Here is a 24,180-nt window from a genome sequence, read left to right as displayed (position 1 = left end):
AAACACATAAAACACAAAATACATGACTCAAAATAAGCTTGTTCCACCATAACTCTGGCAACAATTCTCATTCAGAAAACATACGTCATTCATAACACACTGACCTAAAAAAAACTAACAACTGGGAGCATTACATAAATCATGAACTTTCATTTTTAAAGTTTGAATGATTTTTTTTTTACATAAATATTCATTATATGATAAAAAATAAGATCTTTTAATTTTACTGACATAAAGAATGAATGAGAAATGAAGCAATTTGGTTCTTTATCTTTACATACAGTAATTCACATTAAAAAATAACAAGTTGAAACAACAATAACAAAATCCTGAAACAATGATTAGAAAACAACAACAACAACAAGAAAAAATAAAATAAAATAAAAACATCAAAAAACATGTCTAGGATAATGCCGTATGTGCAGTATTGGATTCGCAGCTGTGCAGGAGGCCTTTCTATGTGGAGTTTGTATATTCTCTCCGTGTTGACGTTATTTTTGCCCGTAGATGTGAGTGTGAATATAAATGTGTATGAGTGTGTCATCCCTGTGATGGATGTCAAGGGTGTTTTCCAGCATACGACCTGAGACGCTGGGAAAGGCTCCAGCCTCCCCACGGCCCTTCAGGAAAAGTAGTTTGGAAAATGGATGGAATGGATGGATGGATGGATGTACAGTACTGTGAGGGTTCTAGTCCTCCCTCTCTCTGCCTCTCTTCTTTCCTCACATGTCTTCTTTGATCCATGTTTCCAAACAAAATCATTATGAAGCCATCCTAATTTACTAAAAGATGACTGAAAAATTGCTTTAATGAATTGTAGCCCCATTTATACTTATTTATAAGTATTACAATTCTATAAAAATGTTTATAAAGACTCATTAAGACCTATACTGAATTATACGAACAGTCATAGTTACATATTATTTAATAATTTTATAGATTAATAATATTTATATTATTTTATAATTACTTATAAGTCATGCATTTGCTTTTTCAATGTGCATGCTCATAATCCATTATGCACTGATTTATAAATGATCAACTATAAAATAGATCAATAGGTTACTGTTCGTAACGTCCTGGTTGCGTATGCAACCCACCGTTCCCTGAAGGAGGGAACGGAGGACGTAGTCGACGCGACTGAAATGGGATCACGCTAGGGAGCCTATCATCTTCGAGTACTATTGAACGAGCCAATGTAATTGGCGTGCGTGATTCGCATCACACACTCCGCCCCCGCGGCGCGGGTATAAATACGGAAGTGGATGCACGCACTAGTTGCTTTTCGCTGAGGAGCCGAGAGTAACCCGGGGGCAGCGGTGGTCCAGTGGTAGTGGCAAGGGGACTACGTCCTCCGTTCCCTCCTTCAGGGAACGGTGGGTTGCATACGCAACCAGGACGTTCCCTTTCAGTCGATAACGTCGGACGTAGTCGACGCGACTGAAATGGGATCAACCATTGAACACGCCACTAACGCTGCCACCTTCCAGTGCCTAAACCAAAGCCTCCTGATGCCCCCGCAAACTTAAGGCGGGGAAGGACAGGGCTTAGGCCAGGGAAGTCACTGCTGTTCCTACAGGACCACTGGGAAAGCGTTCCCCGTACGTTGGAAGGAAGGGACGCTGCGGAAGCCACATCCAACCCGAGGGAGGAAATGTGGAGAATACACATATGAACTGGGCGGAAACCGGGCAGTCTAACATATGGAATGTCACTGGGGTGGCTCCAGCCTAAGACGGGGGGAGACACACCGGACAGTGACGGCAGAGAGACTCTGCCGAGGGAAGACACGGGCTCACCGCAGGGAGCCGTATCGTGGAAGAATACACATATGGGGTCACCGAAGGGACCGCAACATATGGACCCAGCCTAACACAGGTTCCACACTGCTTACGAGTGGTAGGCCTAACACCAGACGTTCCGCACGTCCGACGTCGGAGGGGTGTGGAGGAACTCAACAGGGTTCAAATTTAAGGGAACTCAACTGGAGTAGAAAGGCGCACGTATCCAGTCCATAGGAGGGGAATGGCGCAGCAAGCCGACACTTGAACCGGGCTCACGGTGAAACTGGCTTCATGAGAAGGGAGCCCACGGGAAGCAGCGGTTCAACTAGGTGTCGTCCAGCCCCCAACTCTAGAATCTGTTTAGCAAAGTATATCGTCAACGCCCAGGCGGAGCACTTTACACTCATCATAGAGGAGCTCAACCCTAAGTGGACATGTTGCATCTCGGATCTTTGCCAAAATGAAGGCAAGCACTAAGTGCAACTTTGCATGGAAACAGCCTTCCCTCTCTGCTGAATTCCAACAGATATTTGAAGAGCTGGTCTGAGGTCTATGACTTGCATTCTGTACACGTCCAAGCGAATCGGACAGAGAAGCCAGGGCTGGATCTGCCTCCTCCAGGGCAGCGCTTGCAGGCTCACCACCTGCTCCTATTACGGGAGAGGTAGGAACCTTGGGCACAATCCGAGCCGGGGTCTCAGCTTGTGAGAGTTAGCCGGCCCAGACTCCAGGCACAATACGTTGACCGAAAGCGAGCAAGTCCCTACCCTCTAGTAGAGACCACGCGAGCAGGAGAACTGATATAACAGAATTTTTAACTCACTACCTGCAGTGGCTCAGGGGCGGTCTCTGCAGTGCAGTCGCACCAGGGACAAGGCCCAAGAGGATAAAGAGGGACACAAGGGTTTACAAGACCTTGCTCCTCAGGAACCTGACGATCAGAACGTGCTTCTGCATACTTCTGCAACACGATGAGCGTCGTTTAAACACCGAGGCAACATCATTTTGAGGGTGATTTAGGAAAACAGCCTACTGCAACCCATTTTGCAGGAAAGAGAGCACTGAAGTGATCGAAAGCTTTCAGGATCTCCTCAGGGGAGAAGACGCACTCAACGATTAGGTTCCACTTCTAAAGGCGTAAGCACGCTACCCAATTCTAGGGGGTGCTCGCAGAAGTGATGGTAACTAACACATGTTCTTGTGATAGCCACCTGAACCTCCGCGTTCGGATGTAAGACCGCCCGGAATCTCCGGGGGAAGAACGCGTGTGCCATCGTGCCCCGTCCCCGAATCCAGGGGAAGTCAGGAAGGCTGTTGAAGGGAACCAGGTCTAGTTGGGCCAATGAGGGGCAACTATGAAGACCTGTTCCTCTCCTGACATGGCACGTAGGTGCAAGTGACGGGCGCAAAAGACAGGAGCATTGCTCAACACAACATGTGAAGATCACTGGGCTTCAGGAGCATTTTCTGCTCAGCACTTGGGTGTGACAAGTTCACTGAGCTTCAGGAGCATTCCTGCTCAACACCTGAGTGTGATAAACTCACCGAGCTTCAGGAGCATTTCTGCTCAACACTTGAGTACGAAGAACCTCACTGAGCGACAGGAGCATTTCTGCTCAGCACTTGAGTGTGACAAGTTCACTGAGCTTCAGGAGCATTACTGCTCAACACCTGAGTGTGATAAACTCACTGAGCTTCAGGAGCATTTCTGCTCAACACTTGAGTGCGAGGAACTTCACTGAGCACCAGGAGCATTTCTGCTCAGCACTGCGTGTGATGAATTCACTGAGCTACCTGTGATGGACTCACTGAGCTACAGGAGCATTGCTGCTCAACACCAGAGTGCGATGAACTTCACTGAGTTTCAGGAGCAAATCTGCTCAACATGAAGAGTGATGATTTCACTGACTTGCAGGCGCAAGGCGACCATGAGTCGCAGTCACTTTTAGAAGGCTCACTGGGGTTAAACGCATTTCTGCGGGCCCCTGGGGCCGCTGAGTCCCAGTGTTTGTCCAAGGGTAGTCCGCTCGGTTTACCCAAACACTGGCGGAAAAATAAAACCGGGGGGGCAACTGAGCGGCCCCGGAATGGTCATGACCCAGCCGGACCCAGGGGATGGAGTCTCCACTTGCCCTGGCTATAACTGTCGTGAGGCTCGATGGCGGCACGATTGAGTAAGCGGGAGGAGTGGAATAAGGCGCCCTCAGAAGCGTCTGACTCCAAGGAGGAGGTGACGGGTGAGTTTGTGACATGCAGGGGAAGCTTGCGCAACGGTCGCAATGTCTAACAACTCGAGGCACGAATGCCCGTGTAGTCGGGGGTCGCCCAGGCCCCCGTTAAAACACGCCCTTTGTACATGGCCGCTCTGTTGAAGAGGGTTTGGCAGCAGACCGGGATGAACTATAGTCACACAGGGTGAGCTGCTCTGCCACGGTCACCTCGGGACTCGATCGTGAAGCTAGCGCTGAAGCGGTCACATATGGAGGGAGCCAAAGGCTGCGACTACCATATACCCCAGGAGCCTCTGAAAGTTCTTTCAGTGGGACCCTTTCTCACTTCAACACCAGCTGAACACATTCTCATTGGAGAGACATGTTGGACCGAGTACCTCTCCAAAACTAGAAAAGAGATACTCAGCCCGTGGGCGAGATTACTCTCTTCCAGTTGACCTGAAGACCCAACGGGCTCTGGAGCACTCGAGGGGAAGGACACTGTACTGATACTCCACCCTTAGACGCAACACACAGGATGGCCTGCGGTGCGGGAGGTAGAGATCTGAAGCACATGTCTTTCAGGTCAAAGCTGCAGACCAATCTTGGGCCAAGATGGTCACGACCCACCACCTAGTAGCACGAAGAACGAGTTTACAACTGGCCTTCGTACCGGCTGGAGGAGCGGCTATATCAAATCCTTCGCCAGCAGGATAAGATAAGCACGCACAAGTCAGGAGCACTGCTCAACACTCGGTGTGATGAATATCACTGAATTTTCAGGAGCACGTCTGCTCAACACCTAATGTGATGACTATCACTGACTTGAGCGGGGTAGCCGAGCCTGAGGTGGGGCAGCAAAGTAGAGAGAGTGGTGTTAGTGTGCTGTGCAACACTTACCTGTCTCCACAAGCGGCAGGGGGCGCGTGAGAAGGCGGATGACCGGGTCCTCGAACGCACCAAGCTGCCTGCTGGCGACCAAGGGGGAGCTGAGGGGTGTAAGGCTATACAGGGTCACACCCGCCAGACTGGCCCTCTTGGGACCCAGGAACAGATGAAATTGCTCTCTCTTTGAAGTGTGGGTACCGCTTGCTCCGCTTTTTTTTTTTTTTTTTTAGGGAGCCAGCGGCGGAACAGACACACACACAAACAAAGGCTCCACCCGGCCCTCACCCGGGGGGAGGGAGTGATCGTGCCACTCCAAGAGCATCTCATCCATTCCTGGGCGGCCCGCTCCGGAATGCTTTCGCTGTCGCTTGCCACCTGGCTTGGCAGCGCCTGGAGCGGGCTGGGCGTCTCTACTGCGGCCGGCTCCCTGCTGAGGCCTGGGTGGAGGCTGCTGCGGAGGCCCAGCAGGAGCGGCGGTCAGAGAACGCCCACGGCGACGAGCAGGCGGAGGAGCTGCCACCGGCGGCGGGTGGAGGCAGCAGCTGGCCACCGGGGCAGGATGTGCCGGATGACCTCCGACTGCGCTTGAGCGGCAGAGAACTGTTTGATGCAGTTCTCCACCGCGTCGCCGACCAGCCCAACCTGGGAAATTGGGGAGACCAGGAACCGAACCTTGTCCGCATCCGCCATACCAACCAGGCTGAGCCAACGAAGGCGCTACTGGACCACCAAGGTGGACATCGCCAGACCGATCACGCACGCTACGACACCCGTACCCCGGAGGGTGAGGTCGGATGCAGTGCGGTGCTCACCTATGAGCGCACGGTCTGGATTACCCTCGTGCATGCCATGGGTGCCCTAGCCTGCAGCAACGCCATGGCACGCAAGAGGAAGGGGCTTGCCCACAGGCTTTGTAAGCTCTGCCCGTCGGAACGGACGAAACTCACAGGCCTTAGGGGGGAGACGAGGATCCCCCCAAAAGGCAGCGGCCGCCGGACACAGGTGCACCTGTGTCGACAGACCGCTCCAATGGAGGGACACCTCGCAACCCTTCACCGTTCCTCCATCAAGGGTAATGAGGGGGAAAAGCTATTCAGGCAGTTTCTGGCAGAGAAAGATGCTGTTCACCACCTGATAAGCTCTCCATGCATTTCGGGAAAGAAAGGCACTGGGGCGGCGAGCTGAGAACCAGCGCGGCCCGCCCCAAGATACCAAACTCCAGATTCCAACCGAGACTGAACGGGACACGGTGGAGGTTCCACTCGAGCCCGGCAGCCTCGGCGGCCCGTTTCAGCATAGCTGATAATTCTGGATCCGGCTCGGGCAACATTGAACTCCCGGAGGGAGACAATGCAGCCGAGTCATCATCTCCAGAAGTCAGCTCACCCTCTGATGCTGCAATCGGCGTCCTGTCCTCCAGGGGAGCCCCGAGTGAAACCGCTGGCCCACCCATTACAGATGGACCAGCAGACAACACAGGAGGCTCCAGTGGTTGCAGTGGAAGGGAGGAGTGAGGAGCCCACAGGGAATGGTTACCGGGCGGGACATCCAACACTATCCTCCGGTCACCCATCCCACACAGCACCCGAGGGTGGGGCATGGTAATGGGGACTCGCTCTCCGCGAACGAAGGCGAGTCTCGCCCTCAACACTGCGACAGTCATGTTCCCACAGTGAAAACATGAGCTGTCCACAAAAGCTGTCCCAGCGTGCTGTAAGCCAAACACGTGACACAACAGTTGTGACCATCAGAGAGAGACAGGGAACGACCGCACCCAGAAACGCACGGGCGGAATGACATCTTGAAAAAGACGCAAACGCACCCGTGTTGCTCTTTCAGAAAATAGGACCGTCACCAGTGCCGGAGCACACAGGGAAATGACCGCGGCAACACTGAACAGAGAACTGAAACAGTGAAGCACTCACTTTTCCGCCCTCTAACCAGCCATCAACACACACAAACATTTAGAAATTTGTTGCTGTTAAAACAGCAGTTGAGAGCTCAAAGCTCGCGATCACCGCTGCACTCGCGCTGTAGAACACCAGCACTGGGAGAGTCTTCCTGAAGAACACCGACACACTCGCTCGTTGTAGACAACAGCACTCTCAGAGACATCAAACGATCGGCTCCGAAGCGAAAGGCAACTAGTGCGTGCATCCACTTCCGTATTTATACCCGCGCCGCGGGGGCGGAGTGTGTGATGCGAATCACGCACGCCAATTACATTGGCTCGTTCAATAGTACTCGAAGATGATAGGCTCCCTAGCGTGATCCCATTTCAGTCGCGTCGACTACGTCCGACGTTATCGACTGAAAGGGAACCCTGGTTCTCTGAAACATCGAGTGGAGAGATTAATAACAATATATTCACTTATTTGACAGAAATAAATCTGAATTATTAAAAAGTCATTGTAACTATAATATAATAAAATTATAGCAATGCAGGTTGCATCTTTATAAATACATTCGTGGAACCATAAGATTGATTCACGGTTTGGCCCGCATAGACTTCTGTTTCACTGAATGTGTGGAGAGTTTTGAAAATGTGGCTTCAGTATGACAGATGCTTGTTAGCAATTGAAAAAAACTGTAATATAAAGTTATACTGTACAGTATTACAAGTACAGTAAAAGTAATGTACATTAATAAAAAATTGTGGTTTCAGTCTGAATGGATCTTATGTATGTGCCTAGGTTCGTTATACTCAATTGATGAAGCAGCAGGAGAAATTATTGAGAGACATGGAGTCAGTGGTGGCCAGACGTGAGACTATAGCTGTTCGGAGTGAGGCTCAGGCACGATCCGACCATAAGCAGCCCACACACAGCGACTACCACAACACTCTCCAGAGCCTCCGCCGAAAGATTCTCCAAACTAAGAAGGTGTGTGTGTGTGAATCAAGGTTATTATAGTTTAGACCTTTTATTATACTTTGAATAATTTATTTTATCTATTTATTCATTTTGTTTAATATTTGTTAGTTTTTACATAATTCATTTTAGTTTTTTTCTAGTTTCAGTTTACTTTTACTGCTTTTTTTTGTAGTAGAGCTGCTAAAATTAAAATATTTTCTGAAAATGATTAAATATTTCTGGTATACTTGACTGTATTTGGTCAGTGGTGGCATTCAAAATATAACAAAATATTTTTGCTTAATGACTGGTAAACTAAACAATTGACCATTGTCCCAACCAACTGATTTTCGAGTTTTGAGCACAAATCAATATTTATTGTCAATTTATTTATTAATTAGTAAATAGCAATGTAATAAGTGTGATAATTTCATATATATTCAAAATGTAAAAGAAAAATAATTCATGGATAATTTTATTTAAGTTAATTAATAAAATTTAGCCATGGAAATGTGTTTTTGTCTAGTTTCTTTTTTCCAAATATTTTGGTTTATATTTTTAGTATTTATATATTTAGTTTCAATTAAAATAAAACTGAACACAAAAAAATGTAATTTTAACAAGTAGTTTTTGTGTTCAGTTTTATTTTTTAATCAATAATAACAGTGTAAATTACCTTTTTTTTTAAATATCTCTCACTGTTGTTTATTGTGTGTCTGTGTGTGTGTGTGTGTGTGTGTGGGGCCTGGTAAACCCTACATTATGGAGACAAAATGTCCCCATAAGGATGGCAATATCTGAAATCCTTGTTCGTGTGGGGACATTTTTTGGTCCCAATGAGGAAAACAACTTATAAATCATACTAAGTGATGTTTTTTGAAAATGTAAAAATGCAGAAGTTTTCTGTGATGGGTAGGTTTAGGGGTAGGGTTAGTGTAAGGGAATAGAATATACAGTTTGTACAGTATAAAAATCAATATGTCTATGGAAAGTCCCCATAAAACATGGAAACACTACATGTGTGTTTGTGTGTGTGTGTGTGTGTGTGTTTGTTTGTTCAGCAAGCAGAAGAGTGTGATGGTGCTATAGCTCAGCTGGAGGAGAGGCAGGGCTCTATGACCTCCAGCCTCCGAGACAAACATGTGTATCTCACTGACCTGCAGAATACCAGAGTGGTTCTCATCCAAGACCTACGTGCGCTACAAGAAGCCAAAGAAAGAGTCAGTGCATTCACCAACACAGCTTTATAAGCCAGTTATATTTGGGTTAAATCAACCTATCCAGAGCAATTTTATTCCACATAAAGGTGGTGTCAGAGCGAGTGTGTTTACATAGACTTTACATTTACACAGATAATCAGAATCGCAGAAAACATCATATCACACACTTGAATGTTTATTCAATGCAAAATTTGCAAAAGACATTAACACTTGTGGGCATGGGCTGAACGTACCAAAAGGTTGGGTTGGGGTGGGTTTGCTAATCATGAGACAGGGGTCCACCTACTTCTTCTACAGATGAACTTCCACCTACTCCCTCTCCCGAATTTAGATGTAGGTTTTAGCCGTTTAAGTTCTATTTATGTTTTGTATGCCACTTAAGTGGTGTCACCAACAGATTTCTTCTCTCTCCTGTAGAATATGTCTCGTCTGCCTCTGCTACAGTGTCGGGCGAAATACCTGCAGGCTGTTAAAGAGGGACAGTACACTCCGGTGGCAAGTGGAGACATGGCATTGGAGCTGGCTACACAGAAACATGAAGAGAGATTGAAAATGGTCAGCATAAAATCCACTTAAGATTCTCTGATAAAGTAAATTAAGTAGATCACAAGAATACTGGAAATCAAAAAAAAAACAAAAACAAATATTGTATATCTCATGCAAAGCTGGTATATATACTGTATACCAAGTTCTGTCATGAAACTCTAGATGGCGCAGGGTGATGGGTCCTTTAGGCAACCTGATGCCGCCGTTTACATAGTTAACTATATGGTACGAGCTGATTCCTGTCATATCTGTAGCCAATTAGCTTGCTGCTCAACTTTTAAATAGCTGGTTAGCCTTTGCTTTAGCAGTTTGTAGCGTGCTTTCAGAGTTCCTCTGACATTCAACATTTAGATAAACAAATGTTCTTTTACTCCTAATCTTTACTCCTAATGCATTATTGCGTTTGTAAGCCTTTTATTTTCTAAACTGGCAAACATGTATGTAGCAGGGTTCAAGATGTAGGGAAGGAAGAGGACAGGCTCGGCTTGCGGAGACTGTGAGTGTTTTTTAGAAATAAATAAAAGAACAAAAAACAAAGTCGCGCACACTGCGCTTGCAGCATCAAACTCCCAAAGTCCAATTTCATCCTCGCGATCACCCACAGATTTCCACCTGTATCTCTCTCCCGTAGTCTCGTTTCCCAGTGGCTTTTATCCGGTCTCTCCACACCAATTAATGAAACAAGACACAGGTGTTTGTCAATCACACTTAAAGGGATAGTTCACCCAAAAATGAAAATTATGTCAGTAATTACTCACCCTCATGTTGTTCCAACCCCGTAAGACTTTCGTTCATCTTCGGAACACAAATTAAGTTATTTTTGATTAAATCTGAGAGCTGTCTCACTCCTCCATAGACTTCCAAGGGATTGAAACTTGCCGCCAGCCCCGAAAAGTTATTAAAGACATTGTTAAAATAGTCCAAGTGACTACAGTGGCTAAATCTTAAGTTTTTCAAGCGACGAGAATACTTTTTGTGTGCAAAAATAACAACTTTATTTCAACTATTCATTTCCTTCTCTGTGGGCCTCGGTGAGTTCACGTAGTGAAATAGCGTAGTGCTTCTGTGTTGTACGTCACACGTAGGCCCACTATTGGCCGACACTGGTCATTTGTGTGATGTGTGTGACGTACAAAGAAGCACTACGCTATTGCACTACGTGAACTTCAATCCATTAGAAGCCTATGGAGGAGTGATCCAGCTCTCGTATTTGATTAAAAATATCTTAATTTGTGTTCCAAAGATGAATGAAAGTCTTATGGGGTTGGAACAACATGAGGGTGAGTAATAACTATAACTAATAATAATTTTTGGGTGAACTATCCCTTTAACCCTCTCACCTATCGCATCTCTCCCGGCTCTCTCTCCTGTTGCCGACCTCGCTAAATCATGCCACAATGTACGAGTTCTAAAACCAAATGTCATATTTTTTACTAAGTATTTAAGCAGCAGCATTTACGTTATCATTGTCAATATAACAGCACCAAATTATGTAGTCGATGTGAGAAAACGTTGTCGAAAGCATCACAGGTTTGCGTGGCATTGCGGTTGTATAATCATGAGAAATGGGTAGTGATGCTTAGTGATGCAACAAGATTCATTTCAGCAGTAAAACATTCAAAAAGCTGCCATTAGTACTGTGTTAAGGTTCAGTTCAGTAATAGTGTAAGATTATTAAATTATTAAATTATTTCAATAAATCTATAAATATGCTCTGAAAAAAAAAACGGAACCAGCATACATAGCAAATTTAGTTTCAGCTTGACTAGATGATCCAGAGTAATGAAGCTTGAAAACAATGAAGTAACATTTAATAGAAACTTTGAATCTAACACAGATACAAACCAGCACGTAACAATGCAAGACAATAGCTGAAGAAACGGAAGTACTGGCTTAAATACACACGAGCAATGAGGAACAGGTGAGACTAATCAATAAAACAATAAATCAATGAATAACTATGGCAACCAAGGAAACAGGAACTGTCAGGGAATGGTAAAATAGTCAAGCGAGGATTCAAGTGAAGGAATAAGGATATTTATTAAGTAATAAAGAAACAAAACAAAACTACAAACAAAAACTCCCCGTGGGGGAAAACGAGACAGGCATCTGGCAAAAACGGGAAACACAAGGGAACATAGGAAACACAAGGGAACATAGACAACAAACCACCACAGGACTGCAAACACCAGGAGACTAAATAGGGAAGCAAACAAAAGAGAGTAACGAGGAAGATGGGGCAAATGAATCAATAATCACATAACAAGATGGGAGGGGCTAGACAATTGACAGAAGAGCACATGGCACAAGGAAATACATGACAAGCCATGTGTTCACAACAAACCAGACTATACACAAACACATGACAAGCCCGGAGTGCAGGGCTGGACTGTCCATCGGGCATACCGTGCTCTTTCCCGGTGGGCCGACGTCATTTTTGCGCATAATACTCGTACATCAGCGGCCCATTCGTTTAGTTTTGCTTATTTCGCAGCGCTAGGATCTTTGTGCCGGTGTAATGCATTGGACAAAAAAATGCAGCGTAGGTTTTTTTTTTTTTTTTTAACAGACCAGCCCATGAAACACGTAGATCAGCGACCCATTGGTTATTTTTTGATTGCCACTGGGCTGGTCCAATCACATCTTTAAACCCCTCCCCCTTTGGGCTCTGAGCGAGCGTGCAGTGTCAGTGGGTATCTGTCAAAATAGTCAGAGATGGAGAAGAAACGCAAGGAATGTGCAGAGAAATAGCGTGAAAAAAAGAAACGGGCCCTTCAAGTGTCTGATGAGGATATACATGAATATCAGATGATGTCACCAACGTCTCCTCACTAACGTCACTCAATTCTAAACCTTGTCTTCCACCATCTTGAGTACCTGATTCGGCAAGATCGATACGTCCCCCCCCCCCCCCACTAAAAATGTATTTAGTGCCATATATGGTCCATACGCAACTACGGTGAACTGGCATACACACACATTGAGACAGCTAACACTACAGTGTTTTCTTTACATTCCTTCAAGTGGTGGATCACAACAGTAAGACAATTACCACCACACCACGTAGCTAAAATGAAAAATTGAACTTTACAAACAAACCACAAATACAAACAAGGCCCAGTGCTTAGAATCAACCATTTAATTATGATCAAGAAACACTGGCAGTACAACCAAAACAGAGGTGTAAGTGGAAAGAATAGCCACATAATTGGTTTGTTTTGGTCTTGTACATCCATAAATGTTCCAGCAGATGATGGATAGCTTAGCCAGCAGTTGATGATATTAATCATTGCTATATAAAACTAAATAAGCTATGTATTAATATTAATAATAATAAAAAAATTATTTAAAAAAATTCTCACCATCGGCATTGGCGTGTTCCACCTCTTTAGGTGACGGCTTACAAAAGAAATCTGTCAGCGTTCGTTTCATCTTCTTATGGAGACAATCACACTCGTTGTTCAGGTTCGATAACACAGAACGTGCAGTGCGCTGCGTTTTTTATGTTGCTAGGCAACCACCGAACAGCTGTCCTGTCAGTCAAGTAAACGTCAAATCAGCCTTTTAAATTTTGCGTAGTAGTCAGCACCAAATATATTTTTAGGTCGCACCGATTATATTTCAGGAGCATATGCGACCAAAATGGCTTTGCTTTCGAGCATTGATGTTAATTTCGAGCCCTGATGTTTCTTGTAATGTTATAGCCATAGTTATTTATTTCTTGATTTTGGTGTCTGCGTTTTTTAAAGCCATCTCCCGCGGACGCAGTGACGTTTTTAAGCGCGAACCCAAATCGCCATTGCTAGGAGGGCGCCAGCGCCTCTGCCTCGTGAGTGGATGATAGCCCTGAAGACGCCTAGCACCCGAATCGTCCCGCGAGCTGTTCGTTTAATAGTCAACTCGGAAGAAAGCGAACATTTTAACAAAAATAAAAAGCGAGGCGGAAGAAATTTTGCCATTGCGCACCGCCACAATAAAATAAACATAAAGGAAACACTGCATTGTGGAATAACTCCCCAAATTCCCTGAAATATTACCGATAATATGATGAGCTAGCTGCAGGCGTTTCAGCTAGCTCCGTTCCGGCACTCTGCGGTGGATCTTGTCTTCGACTGGATGAAGATTCAGCAGCTTTGAAATATGCAGTCAATTTAGGAATTTTTTTCAATATATCTTGGTCCCGTTGTTCTCTTAACTTGAGTAATTTACGTTTTTGTGCTCCACTTTCATGCTTTCTTTCAGCCATTCTGCCACTATGCCGTCCAGCAATAGCAGTGACGTAAATGAAAATGATTGACATGATTTGACCACCAGCAGCTGATTGGATAACCAATTCACTTCCACTTAGAGCAATCGCGGAAATACGGAGCCCGGGAAGTCACCTATGGGAAAAAAAAAAAACAATCCGTGGCGACGGTTTTGCAATCCGTTCGCTCAGTTTATAAACCGTACTCAAGAATTCTCAAACTGTTCCCTCGGTTTAACAAATCGTGCCCACGGATTAATAAACCGTACCCACGAGTTTCTAATCCGCGGTCTCAGATTTGTAAACCGTGCCTTCAGTTTTTGCAATCTGTACCCACCAATTCATAAACCGTGCCCACCCTTTCACAATCCGTTCCCACGGGTTTGTAAACTGTACTCACGGATTTGTGGCCTCTCCCCCAGTCTGTGCCGAATGATTCAACCAGGCCTCCTGTTTAGGGATGCTTTTCATTATGTTTAAACTTAATTTTTTTAAATGGATAATTTCTTGAATTTTCTAAAAAAACGACGTATCTTTAAAGTAATTTTTTGGGAGAGGAAAAAGCTCAGTATAATAGAATAAGCAAAAAAATATGACTTCACATATAAAAAATAAATAAGTCACATAAGTTCATTATTTGCATGTGCTAACAAGTAATTCACGTGTTGATGCGCGGTTCTAACGAGCGCTTTTCTGAGCGCGTACACCCGAAGCGCGAATACTGTCAAATACACACAGGGTTTACATGAACAAAGTTGGTTATGTATAAAGTGAAATAAACAGAGAAAATCTGCTTCCTAGCTAATGCCGTCAGTATTGTAGACAGAATTGTAGACAGTACTCGGCAGGTACTCAAGATGGCGGCAGTCAACTGGAAAAAGAGCGGATGACGTAAGAGGTCATGTGACTGATAATGAGTGAGTGTAGAGAACTGCGGTAAGCAGAACTAGGCAACTTTCAGAACACCGAGGCGATGAGTGTTTGAACCCATTACCCAGTTACGCATTATTTACACATCGGCATAGTTGACGTTTACGCATTTTACTAGAATTGTAATGAGACGCGTTTTATCTTGATAAAAGATAATGTGTTTATCTCTTTCAAGCATAGAAATTAGTACAAAACTAATTATGAAAGTTGCTTTTATTTTTCAGTGCATTTGTTTTACAATATATGGCTATTACTGTTATGGAATTAATATTATAACTATTATTATGTAGTAGTAAAATGCAGAAAGACACTATATCACAGCTAAAAGAGTTTTGAGTTTTTCTTTGTTCAATTTGCACACTGATTATGGGTTGGAGCTCTTAATTTTTTAACTCTCAAAGTGCACCAGATTGAAGAATTTAACATTAAAAAGCACAAATGTTTCTTACGGGGGGCTCCCCCTAACCCCCCTAAAGGGACAGAGATCCATTCACCACAGATTTACCAAAAATCCTGTCAAACACTGGTATTGGCATGCCAATGCAGCTTATAGCTTGTTTTAGGATTCATCATTGTGGAGTAGTTCGATTGTATTTTACTATTAGTAATTATTTCATCTATTAACTCTTACTCATTCCTACTCACTCATTAGGCTACATGGCATTAGTGGTTTTAATAGGAGTTAGTATACATATTCAGGGACGTGAAAAGATCAGTTGTGTTTATGATTATATTTATTGGGCCAGTCTGGGCCAAAATGCCCAGGTCGATTTTTAGTCCCAGTCCAGCCCTGCGGGAGTGTCAGAGCTCTGTCACCAAACCAAGATATAAACCAGTCAGAAGTGACAACCCTGACAGGAACCTAAACACACTGGAACTGAACATAGGCAAAGTAAGACAAAAGAATATCAAAATGAAAGTCCATGGATACAGACAGAGAATTTGTGACATTCATATTAAAAGCCGAAAACAGAAGCTTGTGATATCAAAAAACAATAAAAAAACAAAAAACAAATGATGCTAATTAATTCCTGCATTCTTATTTAGGTCAGCTCCATTATCCAGAATTTGGCTGAAGAGTACCCTCAGCACCACAGCGCTCTCCACAGGATCAACCTCACATTGGCAGAACACCTACACAATGGACTTCAGGGCCGTCAGTAACCCTGAAATACGTTACATGAAATAAAAGACATGTATGTACATACATACATGTTTGGCCGCTTTTGTCCTGGTTAGTACAAGGTCTGGTTTATTATAATGACAGTGATATAGAGACTGAATGTCTGTTATGGTAAGAACATTTTTATCAAGAGGTGGGTGAAGGATGTCTTCAGATATAGCAAAACAGTCCATGTTAAACTAAATGTAATGAATCAGTGTAGATACAGTTGCAACCATATTTACTTTAAAAAGCATTGTGATGGAGTATCTTAAATAAAATCTCTTTTGAACAATTTTCCCTAAATTTCTTATCACTTAACCACGATTTATTCAAAAAATCCATATGATATATACATATGATGAGGGTAAAAGAGCATCTACATTAGTGCAATGGCTTCAGAAATAATCCTAAAACAAAACTGAAAGCTAAATTACAATGTTAAGCTCACGCTCAAAAGATTTGTGATATTATCAGTAGCCGAAGTGAAACCAATGAGGCAAAGTGGAGAAAAGCAGAAGCTTGTGATTTCAGAAACCACCAAAAAAAGACTAATGATCCTGGGCGGAGCTAAATTAACAGCTTGATAAATGTACAATATTGTCAGATTCATGAAAGTGCTTTTTTTTTTTTAATTATACAATTTTCTTAATGTTACTTCTCGAAAGTAGTAATGTTATGTTCTTTGCGCTAATATCTGTATTCCAGCTAGCCCTGTTTATATTATTACAAAAATGGCTAAACAGCTATCTATGACACATGTAAAAAAAAAAAAAAGTCTAGACAAATTTGACAGGACAACTTTTGAAAGTGCACTAACAGATAATTTCAAAACCCAGCCCACAAGAACATAAAACAGAACAAATCGAATCCCATACTTTTGAATGGTATTTTTTACACACATATTAAAAATATAAAACAGTATATCAAAATGAACAAGAATGAACACGGATATATTTATTCAGGTTTATTTCAGTTGTTAGAGGCAATGATGTATTCATTAAAACATCAAGAGTTTGAACAATGTAGACCAATGTTCAGCTCCAACCCCAATTAAAGGGTTAGTTCACCCAAAAATGAAAATTCTGTCAGTATTTACTAACCCTCATGTTGTTCCAACCCCCTAAGACCTTCATTCATCTTCGGAACATGAATTAAGATATTTTTGATGAAATCTGAGAGCTGGATAACTCCTCCATACTAGTCCATAGGCTTCTTCAGGGATTGAAACTTGCCAGCCCTGAAAAGTCATTAAAGACATTGTTAAAATAGTCCAAGTGACTACAGTGGCTCAATCTTAAGTTTATCAAGCGATGAGAATACTTTTTGTGCGCAAAAAACACACTCAAAAATAACAACTTTATTTCAACTATTTATTTCCTTCTCTCTGGGCCTCGAGTGAGTTCACTAGTGTAATGACGTAAGCTTCTGTTGTTGTACGTCACACGCATCACCCATATGACCAGCGTCAGCCAATAGTGAGCCTACGTGTGACGTAGCTCTACGCAATCATACTAAGTTAACTGACTAGAGGCCAACAGAGAAGGAAATGAATAGTTGAAATAAAGTAGTTATTTTTGTTTGTTTTGCGCACAATAAGTATTCTCGTTGCTTGATAAACTTAAGATTGAGCCACAGTAGTCACTTGGACTATTTTAACAATGTCTTTAATGACTTTTCGGGGCTGGCAAGTTTCAATCCCTGAAGAAGCCTATGGAGGAGTATGGAGGAGTGATCCAGCTCTTAGATTTCATCAAAAATATCTTAATTCGTGTTCCGAAGATGAACGAAGGTCTTACGGGGTTGAAACAACATGAGGGTGAGTAAATACTGACAGAATTTTCATTTTTGGGTGAACTAACCCTTTAATTGGGGTTGGAGCTGAACATTGGTCTACATTGTTCAGTGAGTTGTTCAAACTCTTGATGTTTTGATGTTCTCTTGATGAACTCTTGATGTTCTCTTGATGTGTGGCCAGCAGTCATCCGTGAGGGGCTCCTGGCTTATACTTTTGTTTTTGTATTTGTTTTATTTTATTATTAAAATGTTAAATGTTCGCTGGTTCCTGCCTCCTTCTTCCCTGAATCTTAAACATTGCTACACACTCCTTGTTCTGAGTCCTGAACTGCAAGGCTGAACTGCAAGGCATTTAACATTTATAACCGATACACGGCACCGTTCTGAGCCTGTGGGCCGGTACGGGGAAGGCAGCAAAAGATACAAGTTCTGAGTCTCCCATCAGGTGAGACATAATAAATACACCGTTCTGAGACTCTCTTCGTACAGAGAGACAACAACATGATCTGAGTCTACAGCCTGTGAGGCAGCAACAGATTCGACCACATTCTGAGCCTCCAGTCTGTGAGGAAAGAGACATTAACAAACACGACGTTCAGTCTTTGTTCAGTGAGACTGTAACAACTACAGCACGTTCCAAGTCTCCATGCCAGAGAGACAAATGTGGATTGACCAAGTACTGAGTGTCAGGCCCAGAGAGGCAGAAGACAAACGGATATTTGCAAAAAGGTTAAGCTCAGGACAGCAAACCTTCACTTCAAGGTTTAATCGTCTGCATATTCCAGATTGTTAAGGACTTTCTGCACTTACTTCAGGGCCTCATCTGCATTTTCCAGACTTTAGGTGCTCAAGGAGATCAGCATCCCACAGAGCTTTGCGTTCAAGGCTATTGAAATGGATTCCATATCCTTTCCCCACTGCATTGTCACCCAGCACAACCATTGGAATATGTCAACACCATCGGACTGCCCGCTCAACCATGAGGAAGGTAAATATCACTTAACCAAACCTCTTTCCAGAGACCTTATCATCAGTATATTGTTTTCTAATTTACATTAGATGTAATGTAAGGTTCGTTAACACAATTTAAAGGTAACTTAGTTACACGCTACTTACTATAGTAATAACAGTAAATTATGCATATCAATATTATGAGTAAGTACATTGAAATTAACAGTGTAAACTAAGGTTCTTCACCTTATTAGTTTCAGAGTTTATCTTTTATCAGAGTTTAACAACAGTTTATCTTTCCATAAGATAACGTAACCCTTCCACAGCCACACTCAAATTATTCACTTGTATCTTATCCATCTTATGCACGTTTTTCCTTTATCAGTCATGTTATTCATTGCTGCCAATCTGATGTACTCATAACCACACCTTAAAGGGTTAGTTCACCCAAAAATGAAATTTCTGACTTTAATTCTGTCACGGTATACTGATCCAATGTTTCCTTCTCGTCTCGTGTTTATGTTGTGGTATGAAAGCACGTGTGTAGTGGGCGTGATTGTGTTGTCATTCCTTGATCCGCTCCAGCTGATCATCTTCATTCATCACCAGCTGCTGTTAATCTCCCTCACTGCTTAAATACTCACCGTCATCTCATTTCCTTTGTCAGATCGTTGTTTGATGTCCTGGGTGTCGGTGTTGAGTCTTGTTCCTGGTTTTCCCGTCATCGTGTTCCTGTGGATTGTCGTCTTGGTGTTGGATCATTTCGTCTCGTCTTGACACTTCACTGCACGAGGATTCACCGCACTCTAACCATCGAAGTCCCTGCGTTACCTGTCCACACCCGTGTCTATCCTGAGCCTGTCTACTGTTCCTTATTAAATTGTTGAATACTGCATTTGCTTCCTGTTCTCCTTTACCGATCATGACAGAACGATCTGACCGTTCCAGGGAAGCAGCAGGAGAGACACCTACCTCGCTGGATGAGTTCGTCCACCACAGCGTCATAAGATTGGACTCTCACGAGAGGAACATCAACGACACGGGTCGTGCGATTCAAGCTTTGGTAACGCAGGTGTCCGAGCTCACCCAGCAGGTCCAACTTCTTCGTGCTCCCACTGCGCCGCCCACACCAGCCGTTCCCCCCACACCACCGGATTTCCCCGCGCCATCTGAGCCACGCCTACCGGTTCCGGAACCCTATGCGGGTGAGTCAACTTACTGTCGTGCATTTCTGACAAGATGTTCCATGCATTTCGCTCTACAGCCCAGAACGTTCCATAGCGAACAAGCCAAGGTGGCTTTTGTCATCACGTTACTGACCGGAAAGGCGGCGTTATGGGGAACGGCGGTGTGGGAGAATCAAGACCCTTGCTGCGCCTCGTTCCAAACTCTCTCCGTAGAGATGAGACGAGTTTTTGACAGAGCCGTCGCGGGGAGAGAGGCCGCCAGGGTGCTGGCCGACCTTCGTCAGGGGGAGAGGTCGGTCTCGGACTTTTCCATCGAGTTCCGGACCGAATATCATTGGAACGAGGAGGCGCAGTGGGACATGTTCCTGCATGGGTTGGCTGACCGCGTCCAACGAGAGATCTATGCCCTGGACCTACCCACGTCGTTAAACGGTCTCATCGAGCTGGCACTACGGGTGGATGCGCGACTTTCCCGAGTCGGAGGCAGAGTGGCATCCAACCGTCCTCCTGGAGGGATTGAGGGACAACGGTCCAGCGGCAGGGACATGGTCAGCCCCGTCTTCGATCACGAACCCATGCAGGTGGGTCGAGCTCGGCTTTCCCGGGAGGAGAGGGAGAGGCGGAGGTCCCAGGGCCTTTGCCTATATTGTGGAGGTTCGGGACATTTCGCGTACAGCTGCCCGGTAAAAGGCGAAGCCCGATAGTAAGTATGAGGCTACTATCGGGTGGGATCTCCGCCGAGATGACCTCATCCACATCTACACTCCTCCCGGTAAGACTAAGATGGTCAACTCACCAGCACGATTGTCAGGCACTTCTGGACTCTGGGGCTGAAGGTAATTTCATGGACAGTATGTTTGCACACAAGTTTCGAATTCCACTCAGACCACTCACTCAGAAGATTGCTGTACACGCACTAAATGGCCAAGAACTTCCCACCATCTCATTCACCACTGAAGATATCACCCTCATCACTTCTGGCAATCACACCGAGACTATTTTTTTTAATATTCTGGATTCACCGTTGGCACCTGTCGTTCTTGGTCACCCCTGGCTCATCCGTCACAACCCCCGAGTGGACTGGCAGCACAAGGCTATACTGGAGTGGAGCAAGGAATGTCATAAGTCTTGTCTTGTGTCTGCGTGTCCGTCTGTGCCTGTTTTTGTGTTTCAGGAGGAAGCAGGGGATCTGTCTAACGTGCCTGAGGAGTATCATGACCTGAAGGAAGTGTTCAGTAAGTCTAGGGCTGCTTCTCTCCCTCCTCATCGTCCCTATGACTGTGCTTTAGAGTTAATGCAAGGTAAGTCTCCGCCTAAAGGCAAGTTATACTCGCTTTCTATTCCAGAAAGGGAGGCTATGGAGAAATATATTTCTGATTCTCTGGCAACCAAATTCATCCGGCCTTCCTCTTCACCAGCGGGGGCGGGGTTCTTTTTTGTGGGGAAGAAGGATGGATCTCTGCGACCTTGTATTGATTACCGAGGGTTGAATAACATCACGGTAAAGAATACTTATCCTTTGCCGTTGATGTCTTCAGCCTTCGAGAGGTTGCAGGGAGCATCCATCTTCACGAAATTGGACTTACGTAATGCTTATCATTTGGTCCGCATCAGGGAGGGGGATGAATGGAAGACTGCGTTCAATACCCCCAGGGGTCACTTTGAATATTTGGTCATGCCGTTCGGGCTGTCCAACTCCCCAGCAGTCTTCCAGGCACTTGTCAATGACGTGTTGCGAGACATGATAGATCAATTCATATATGTTTACCTGGACGACATATTGATATTTTCCTCGTCTCTCCAGGAACACATGCAACACGTACGACAAGTGCTTCAGAGGTTGTTAGAGAATGGGCTTTTTGTCAAGGTGGAGAAATGCGAATTTCATTTACGACATTGGTCAATTACGACATTGGTAACATGGAGTTGTTGGCAGTCAAGTTAGTGTTGGAAGAATTGCGACATTGGTTAGAGGGTTCGGGGGTACCTTTTATCGTCTGGACCGACCACAAGAACTTAGAGTATATGAGAACCGCCAAAAGATTGAACTCCAGGCAGGCTCGGTGGGCACATTTTTTTCGGTCGTTTTGATTTTTCTCTCTCGTACCGCCCGGGTTCTAAAAACATCAAACCCGATTCTTTGTCTCGTATTTTTGATCGCTCCGAACGCCCGTCTACTCCCGAGTGCATTTTACCGGAGACCCTATTTGTTTCCACACTCGCATGGGAGATCGAATCGAAGGTCAAGAAGGCCTTAGAAGGGGTAACGCCTCCGCCCGAATGTCCACTGAGTCGGTTATTTGTGCCGAAGAGATTAAGGTCAGACGTTATCCGGTGGGGCCATTGTTCCAACATAGCTTGTCATCCAGGAGTTAATCGTACTAAGTTTTTAGTTAAGCAACGATTCTGGTGGCCACTTATGGCTCGTGACATTCACAGTTTTGTTTTGGCTTGCTCGGTTTGTGCCACTGGTAAGACTTCCAATCGACCCCCAGATGGGCTCCTCCAACCGCTGCCAGTCCCTTCGAGACCCTGGTCCCATATCGCTCTAGATTTTATCACCGCCCTCCCACCCTCCCAGGGTAACACTGTCGTTTTGACAGTGGTGGACCAGTTTTCGAAGGCGGCTCACTTTACTCCCTTACCCAAATTACCCTCAGCTAAGGAGACAGCGTTGACAGTCGTTGACCACGTCTTTGGCTTACATGGCCTCCCGATGGACGTGGTCTCTGACAGAGGACCCCAATTTGTGTCCACATTTTGGCAGGAATTTTGTAAATTACTGGGGGCGACGGTTAGTCTGTCTTCAGGGTTTCACCCTCAGAGCAATCGTCAGACCGAGATAGCCAACCAATATCTGGAGAGAGTGTTACGATGTTTGGTATCCAAGAATCCTTCCTCATGGAACCAACAACTGTGCATGGTGGAGTACGCCCACAATACCTTACCAGTGTCGGCCACGGGCCTCTCTCCGTTTGAGTGTAGTGTAGGTTACCAGCCACCAATTTTTTCCAGTCTGGAATCCGAGGTCGCGGTCCCCTCTGCTCACGCCTTCATCCAGAGGTGTCACCGCACTTGGACTAAAGCCCGTGAGACTTTACTCCAAGTGGGGGTGCGCACCAAGGCTAAGGCCGATCGCCACCGGTCGAAGCCTCCCGTATACGTCGTCGGTCAAAAAGTGTGGCTTTCTACCAAGAACATTCCTCTCCGCTCCGTATCTAATAAGCTGGCTCCTAAATTTATTGGCCCGTTCACTGTCACCAAGATCATTAGTCCGGTGGCAGTCCGCATTAGTTTACCTCCTGCGTACTGGAGAATTCACCCCGTATTTCACGTTTCCAAGATTAAGCCCGTGTTTCATGCTCACATTAATCCGCCTGTCCCGGTTCCTCCCCCACCGCGTCTCGTAGATGGGGAGACCACCTATTCGGTAAATCGGATTCTGGATTCTAGGCGGAGGGGGCGCGGATTCCAGTACTTGGTGGACTTGGAAGGTTACGGTCCGGAGGAGAGAAGTTTGGTACCTGCCAGAGACATTCTGGATCACTCCTTGATCGATGATTACAATCGACAGGTAAGGAGGTCTGAGAACGCCAGGAGGCGTTCTTAGGAGAGGGGTACTGTCACGGTATACTGATCCAATGTTTCCTTCTCGTCTCGTGTTTATGTTGTGGTATGAAAGCACGTGTGTAGTGGGCGTGATTGTGTTGTCATTCCTTGATCCGCTCCAGCTGTTCATCATCATTCATCACCAGCTGCTGTTAATCTCCCTCACTGCTTAAATACTCACCGTCATCTCATTCCCTTTGTCAGATCGTTGTTTGATATTCTGGGTGTCGGTGTTGAGTCTTGTTCCTGGTTTTCCCGTCATCGTGTTCCTGTGGATTGTCGTCTCGGTGTTGGATCGTTTCGTCTCGTCTTGGCACTTCACTGCACGAGGATTCACCGCACTCTGACCATCGAAGTCCCTGCGTTACCTGTCCACACCCGTGTCTATCCTGAGCCTGTCTACTGTTCCTTATTAAATTGTTGAATACTGCATTTGCTTCCTGTTCTCCTTTACCGATCATGACAAATTCTTCACCCTCATGTCGTTCCAAACCTGTAAGACCTCCGTTCATCTTTGGAACACAAATTAAGTCGCAACGTCATTGAGGCAACTTTCAAGGCCCAGAAAGAGAGTAATTGTTTAAATAGTCCATGTGCAGTGGTTCAACCTTAATGTTATGAAGCGACGAGAATACTTTTTGTGCGCTGAAAAATTCCGAAGAAAAAAAAGACTTTATTCAACAATTTCTTCTCTTCCATGTCAGTCTCCTACGCTGATTACATAGTAAACAGTGCTTCCAGGTTCTACATCAAACGCTGCACTGTTTACTATGTAAACCTTTCTTGGCATTTAAAGTT

At 44.8% G+C, this 24,180-nt stretch overlaps 1 protein-coding gene across 2 annotated transcripts in view; it reads left to right on the top strand.

Moving 5' to 3' along the window:
* Window positions 1-16,133, top strand: part of ccdc40 (coiled-coil domain 40 molecular ruler complex subunit) — a 47,312-nt gene extending 31,179 nt beyond the window's left edge. For both annotated transcript variants that reach the window (XM_077198981.1, XM_077198982.1), the window contains exons 17-20: window positions 7,576-7,764; window positions 8,796-8,954; window positions 9,372-9,509; window positions 15,724-16,133. In XM_077198981.1, the coding sequence (XP_077055096.1) occupies window positions 7,576-7,764; window positions 8,796-8,954; window positions 9,372-9,509; window positions 15,724-15,840 (603 nt within the window). In that variant the 3' untranslated portion in view covers window positions 15,841-16,133. The remainder of the gene's footprint in view (window positions 1-7,575; window positions 7,765-8,795; window positions 8,955-9,371; window positions 9,510-15,723) is intronic.
* The last annotated feature ends 8,047 nt before the right edge of the window (window positions 16,134-24,180 follow it).

Source organism: Siphateles boraxobius, unplaced genomic scaffold (genome assembly GCF_051911475.1).
Source record: "Siphateles boraxobius isolate OS27281-9 unplaced genomic scaffold, OSU_SipBor_1 41, whole genome shotgun sequence".
In the NCBI taxonomy this organism is placed as follows: Eukaryota; Metazoa; Chordata; class Actinopteri; order Cypriniformes; family Leuciscidae; genus Siphateles; species Siphateles boraxobius.
This window is presented reverse-complemented; position numbering and strand designations above follow the sequence as displayed.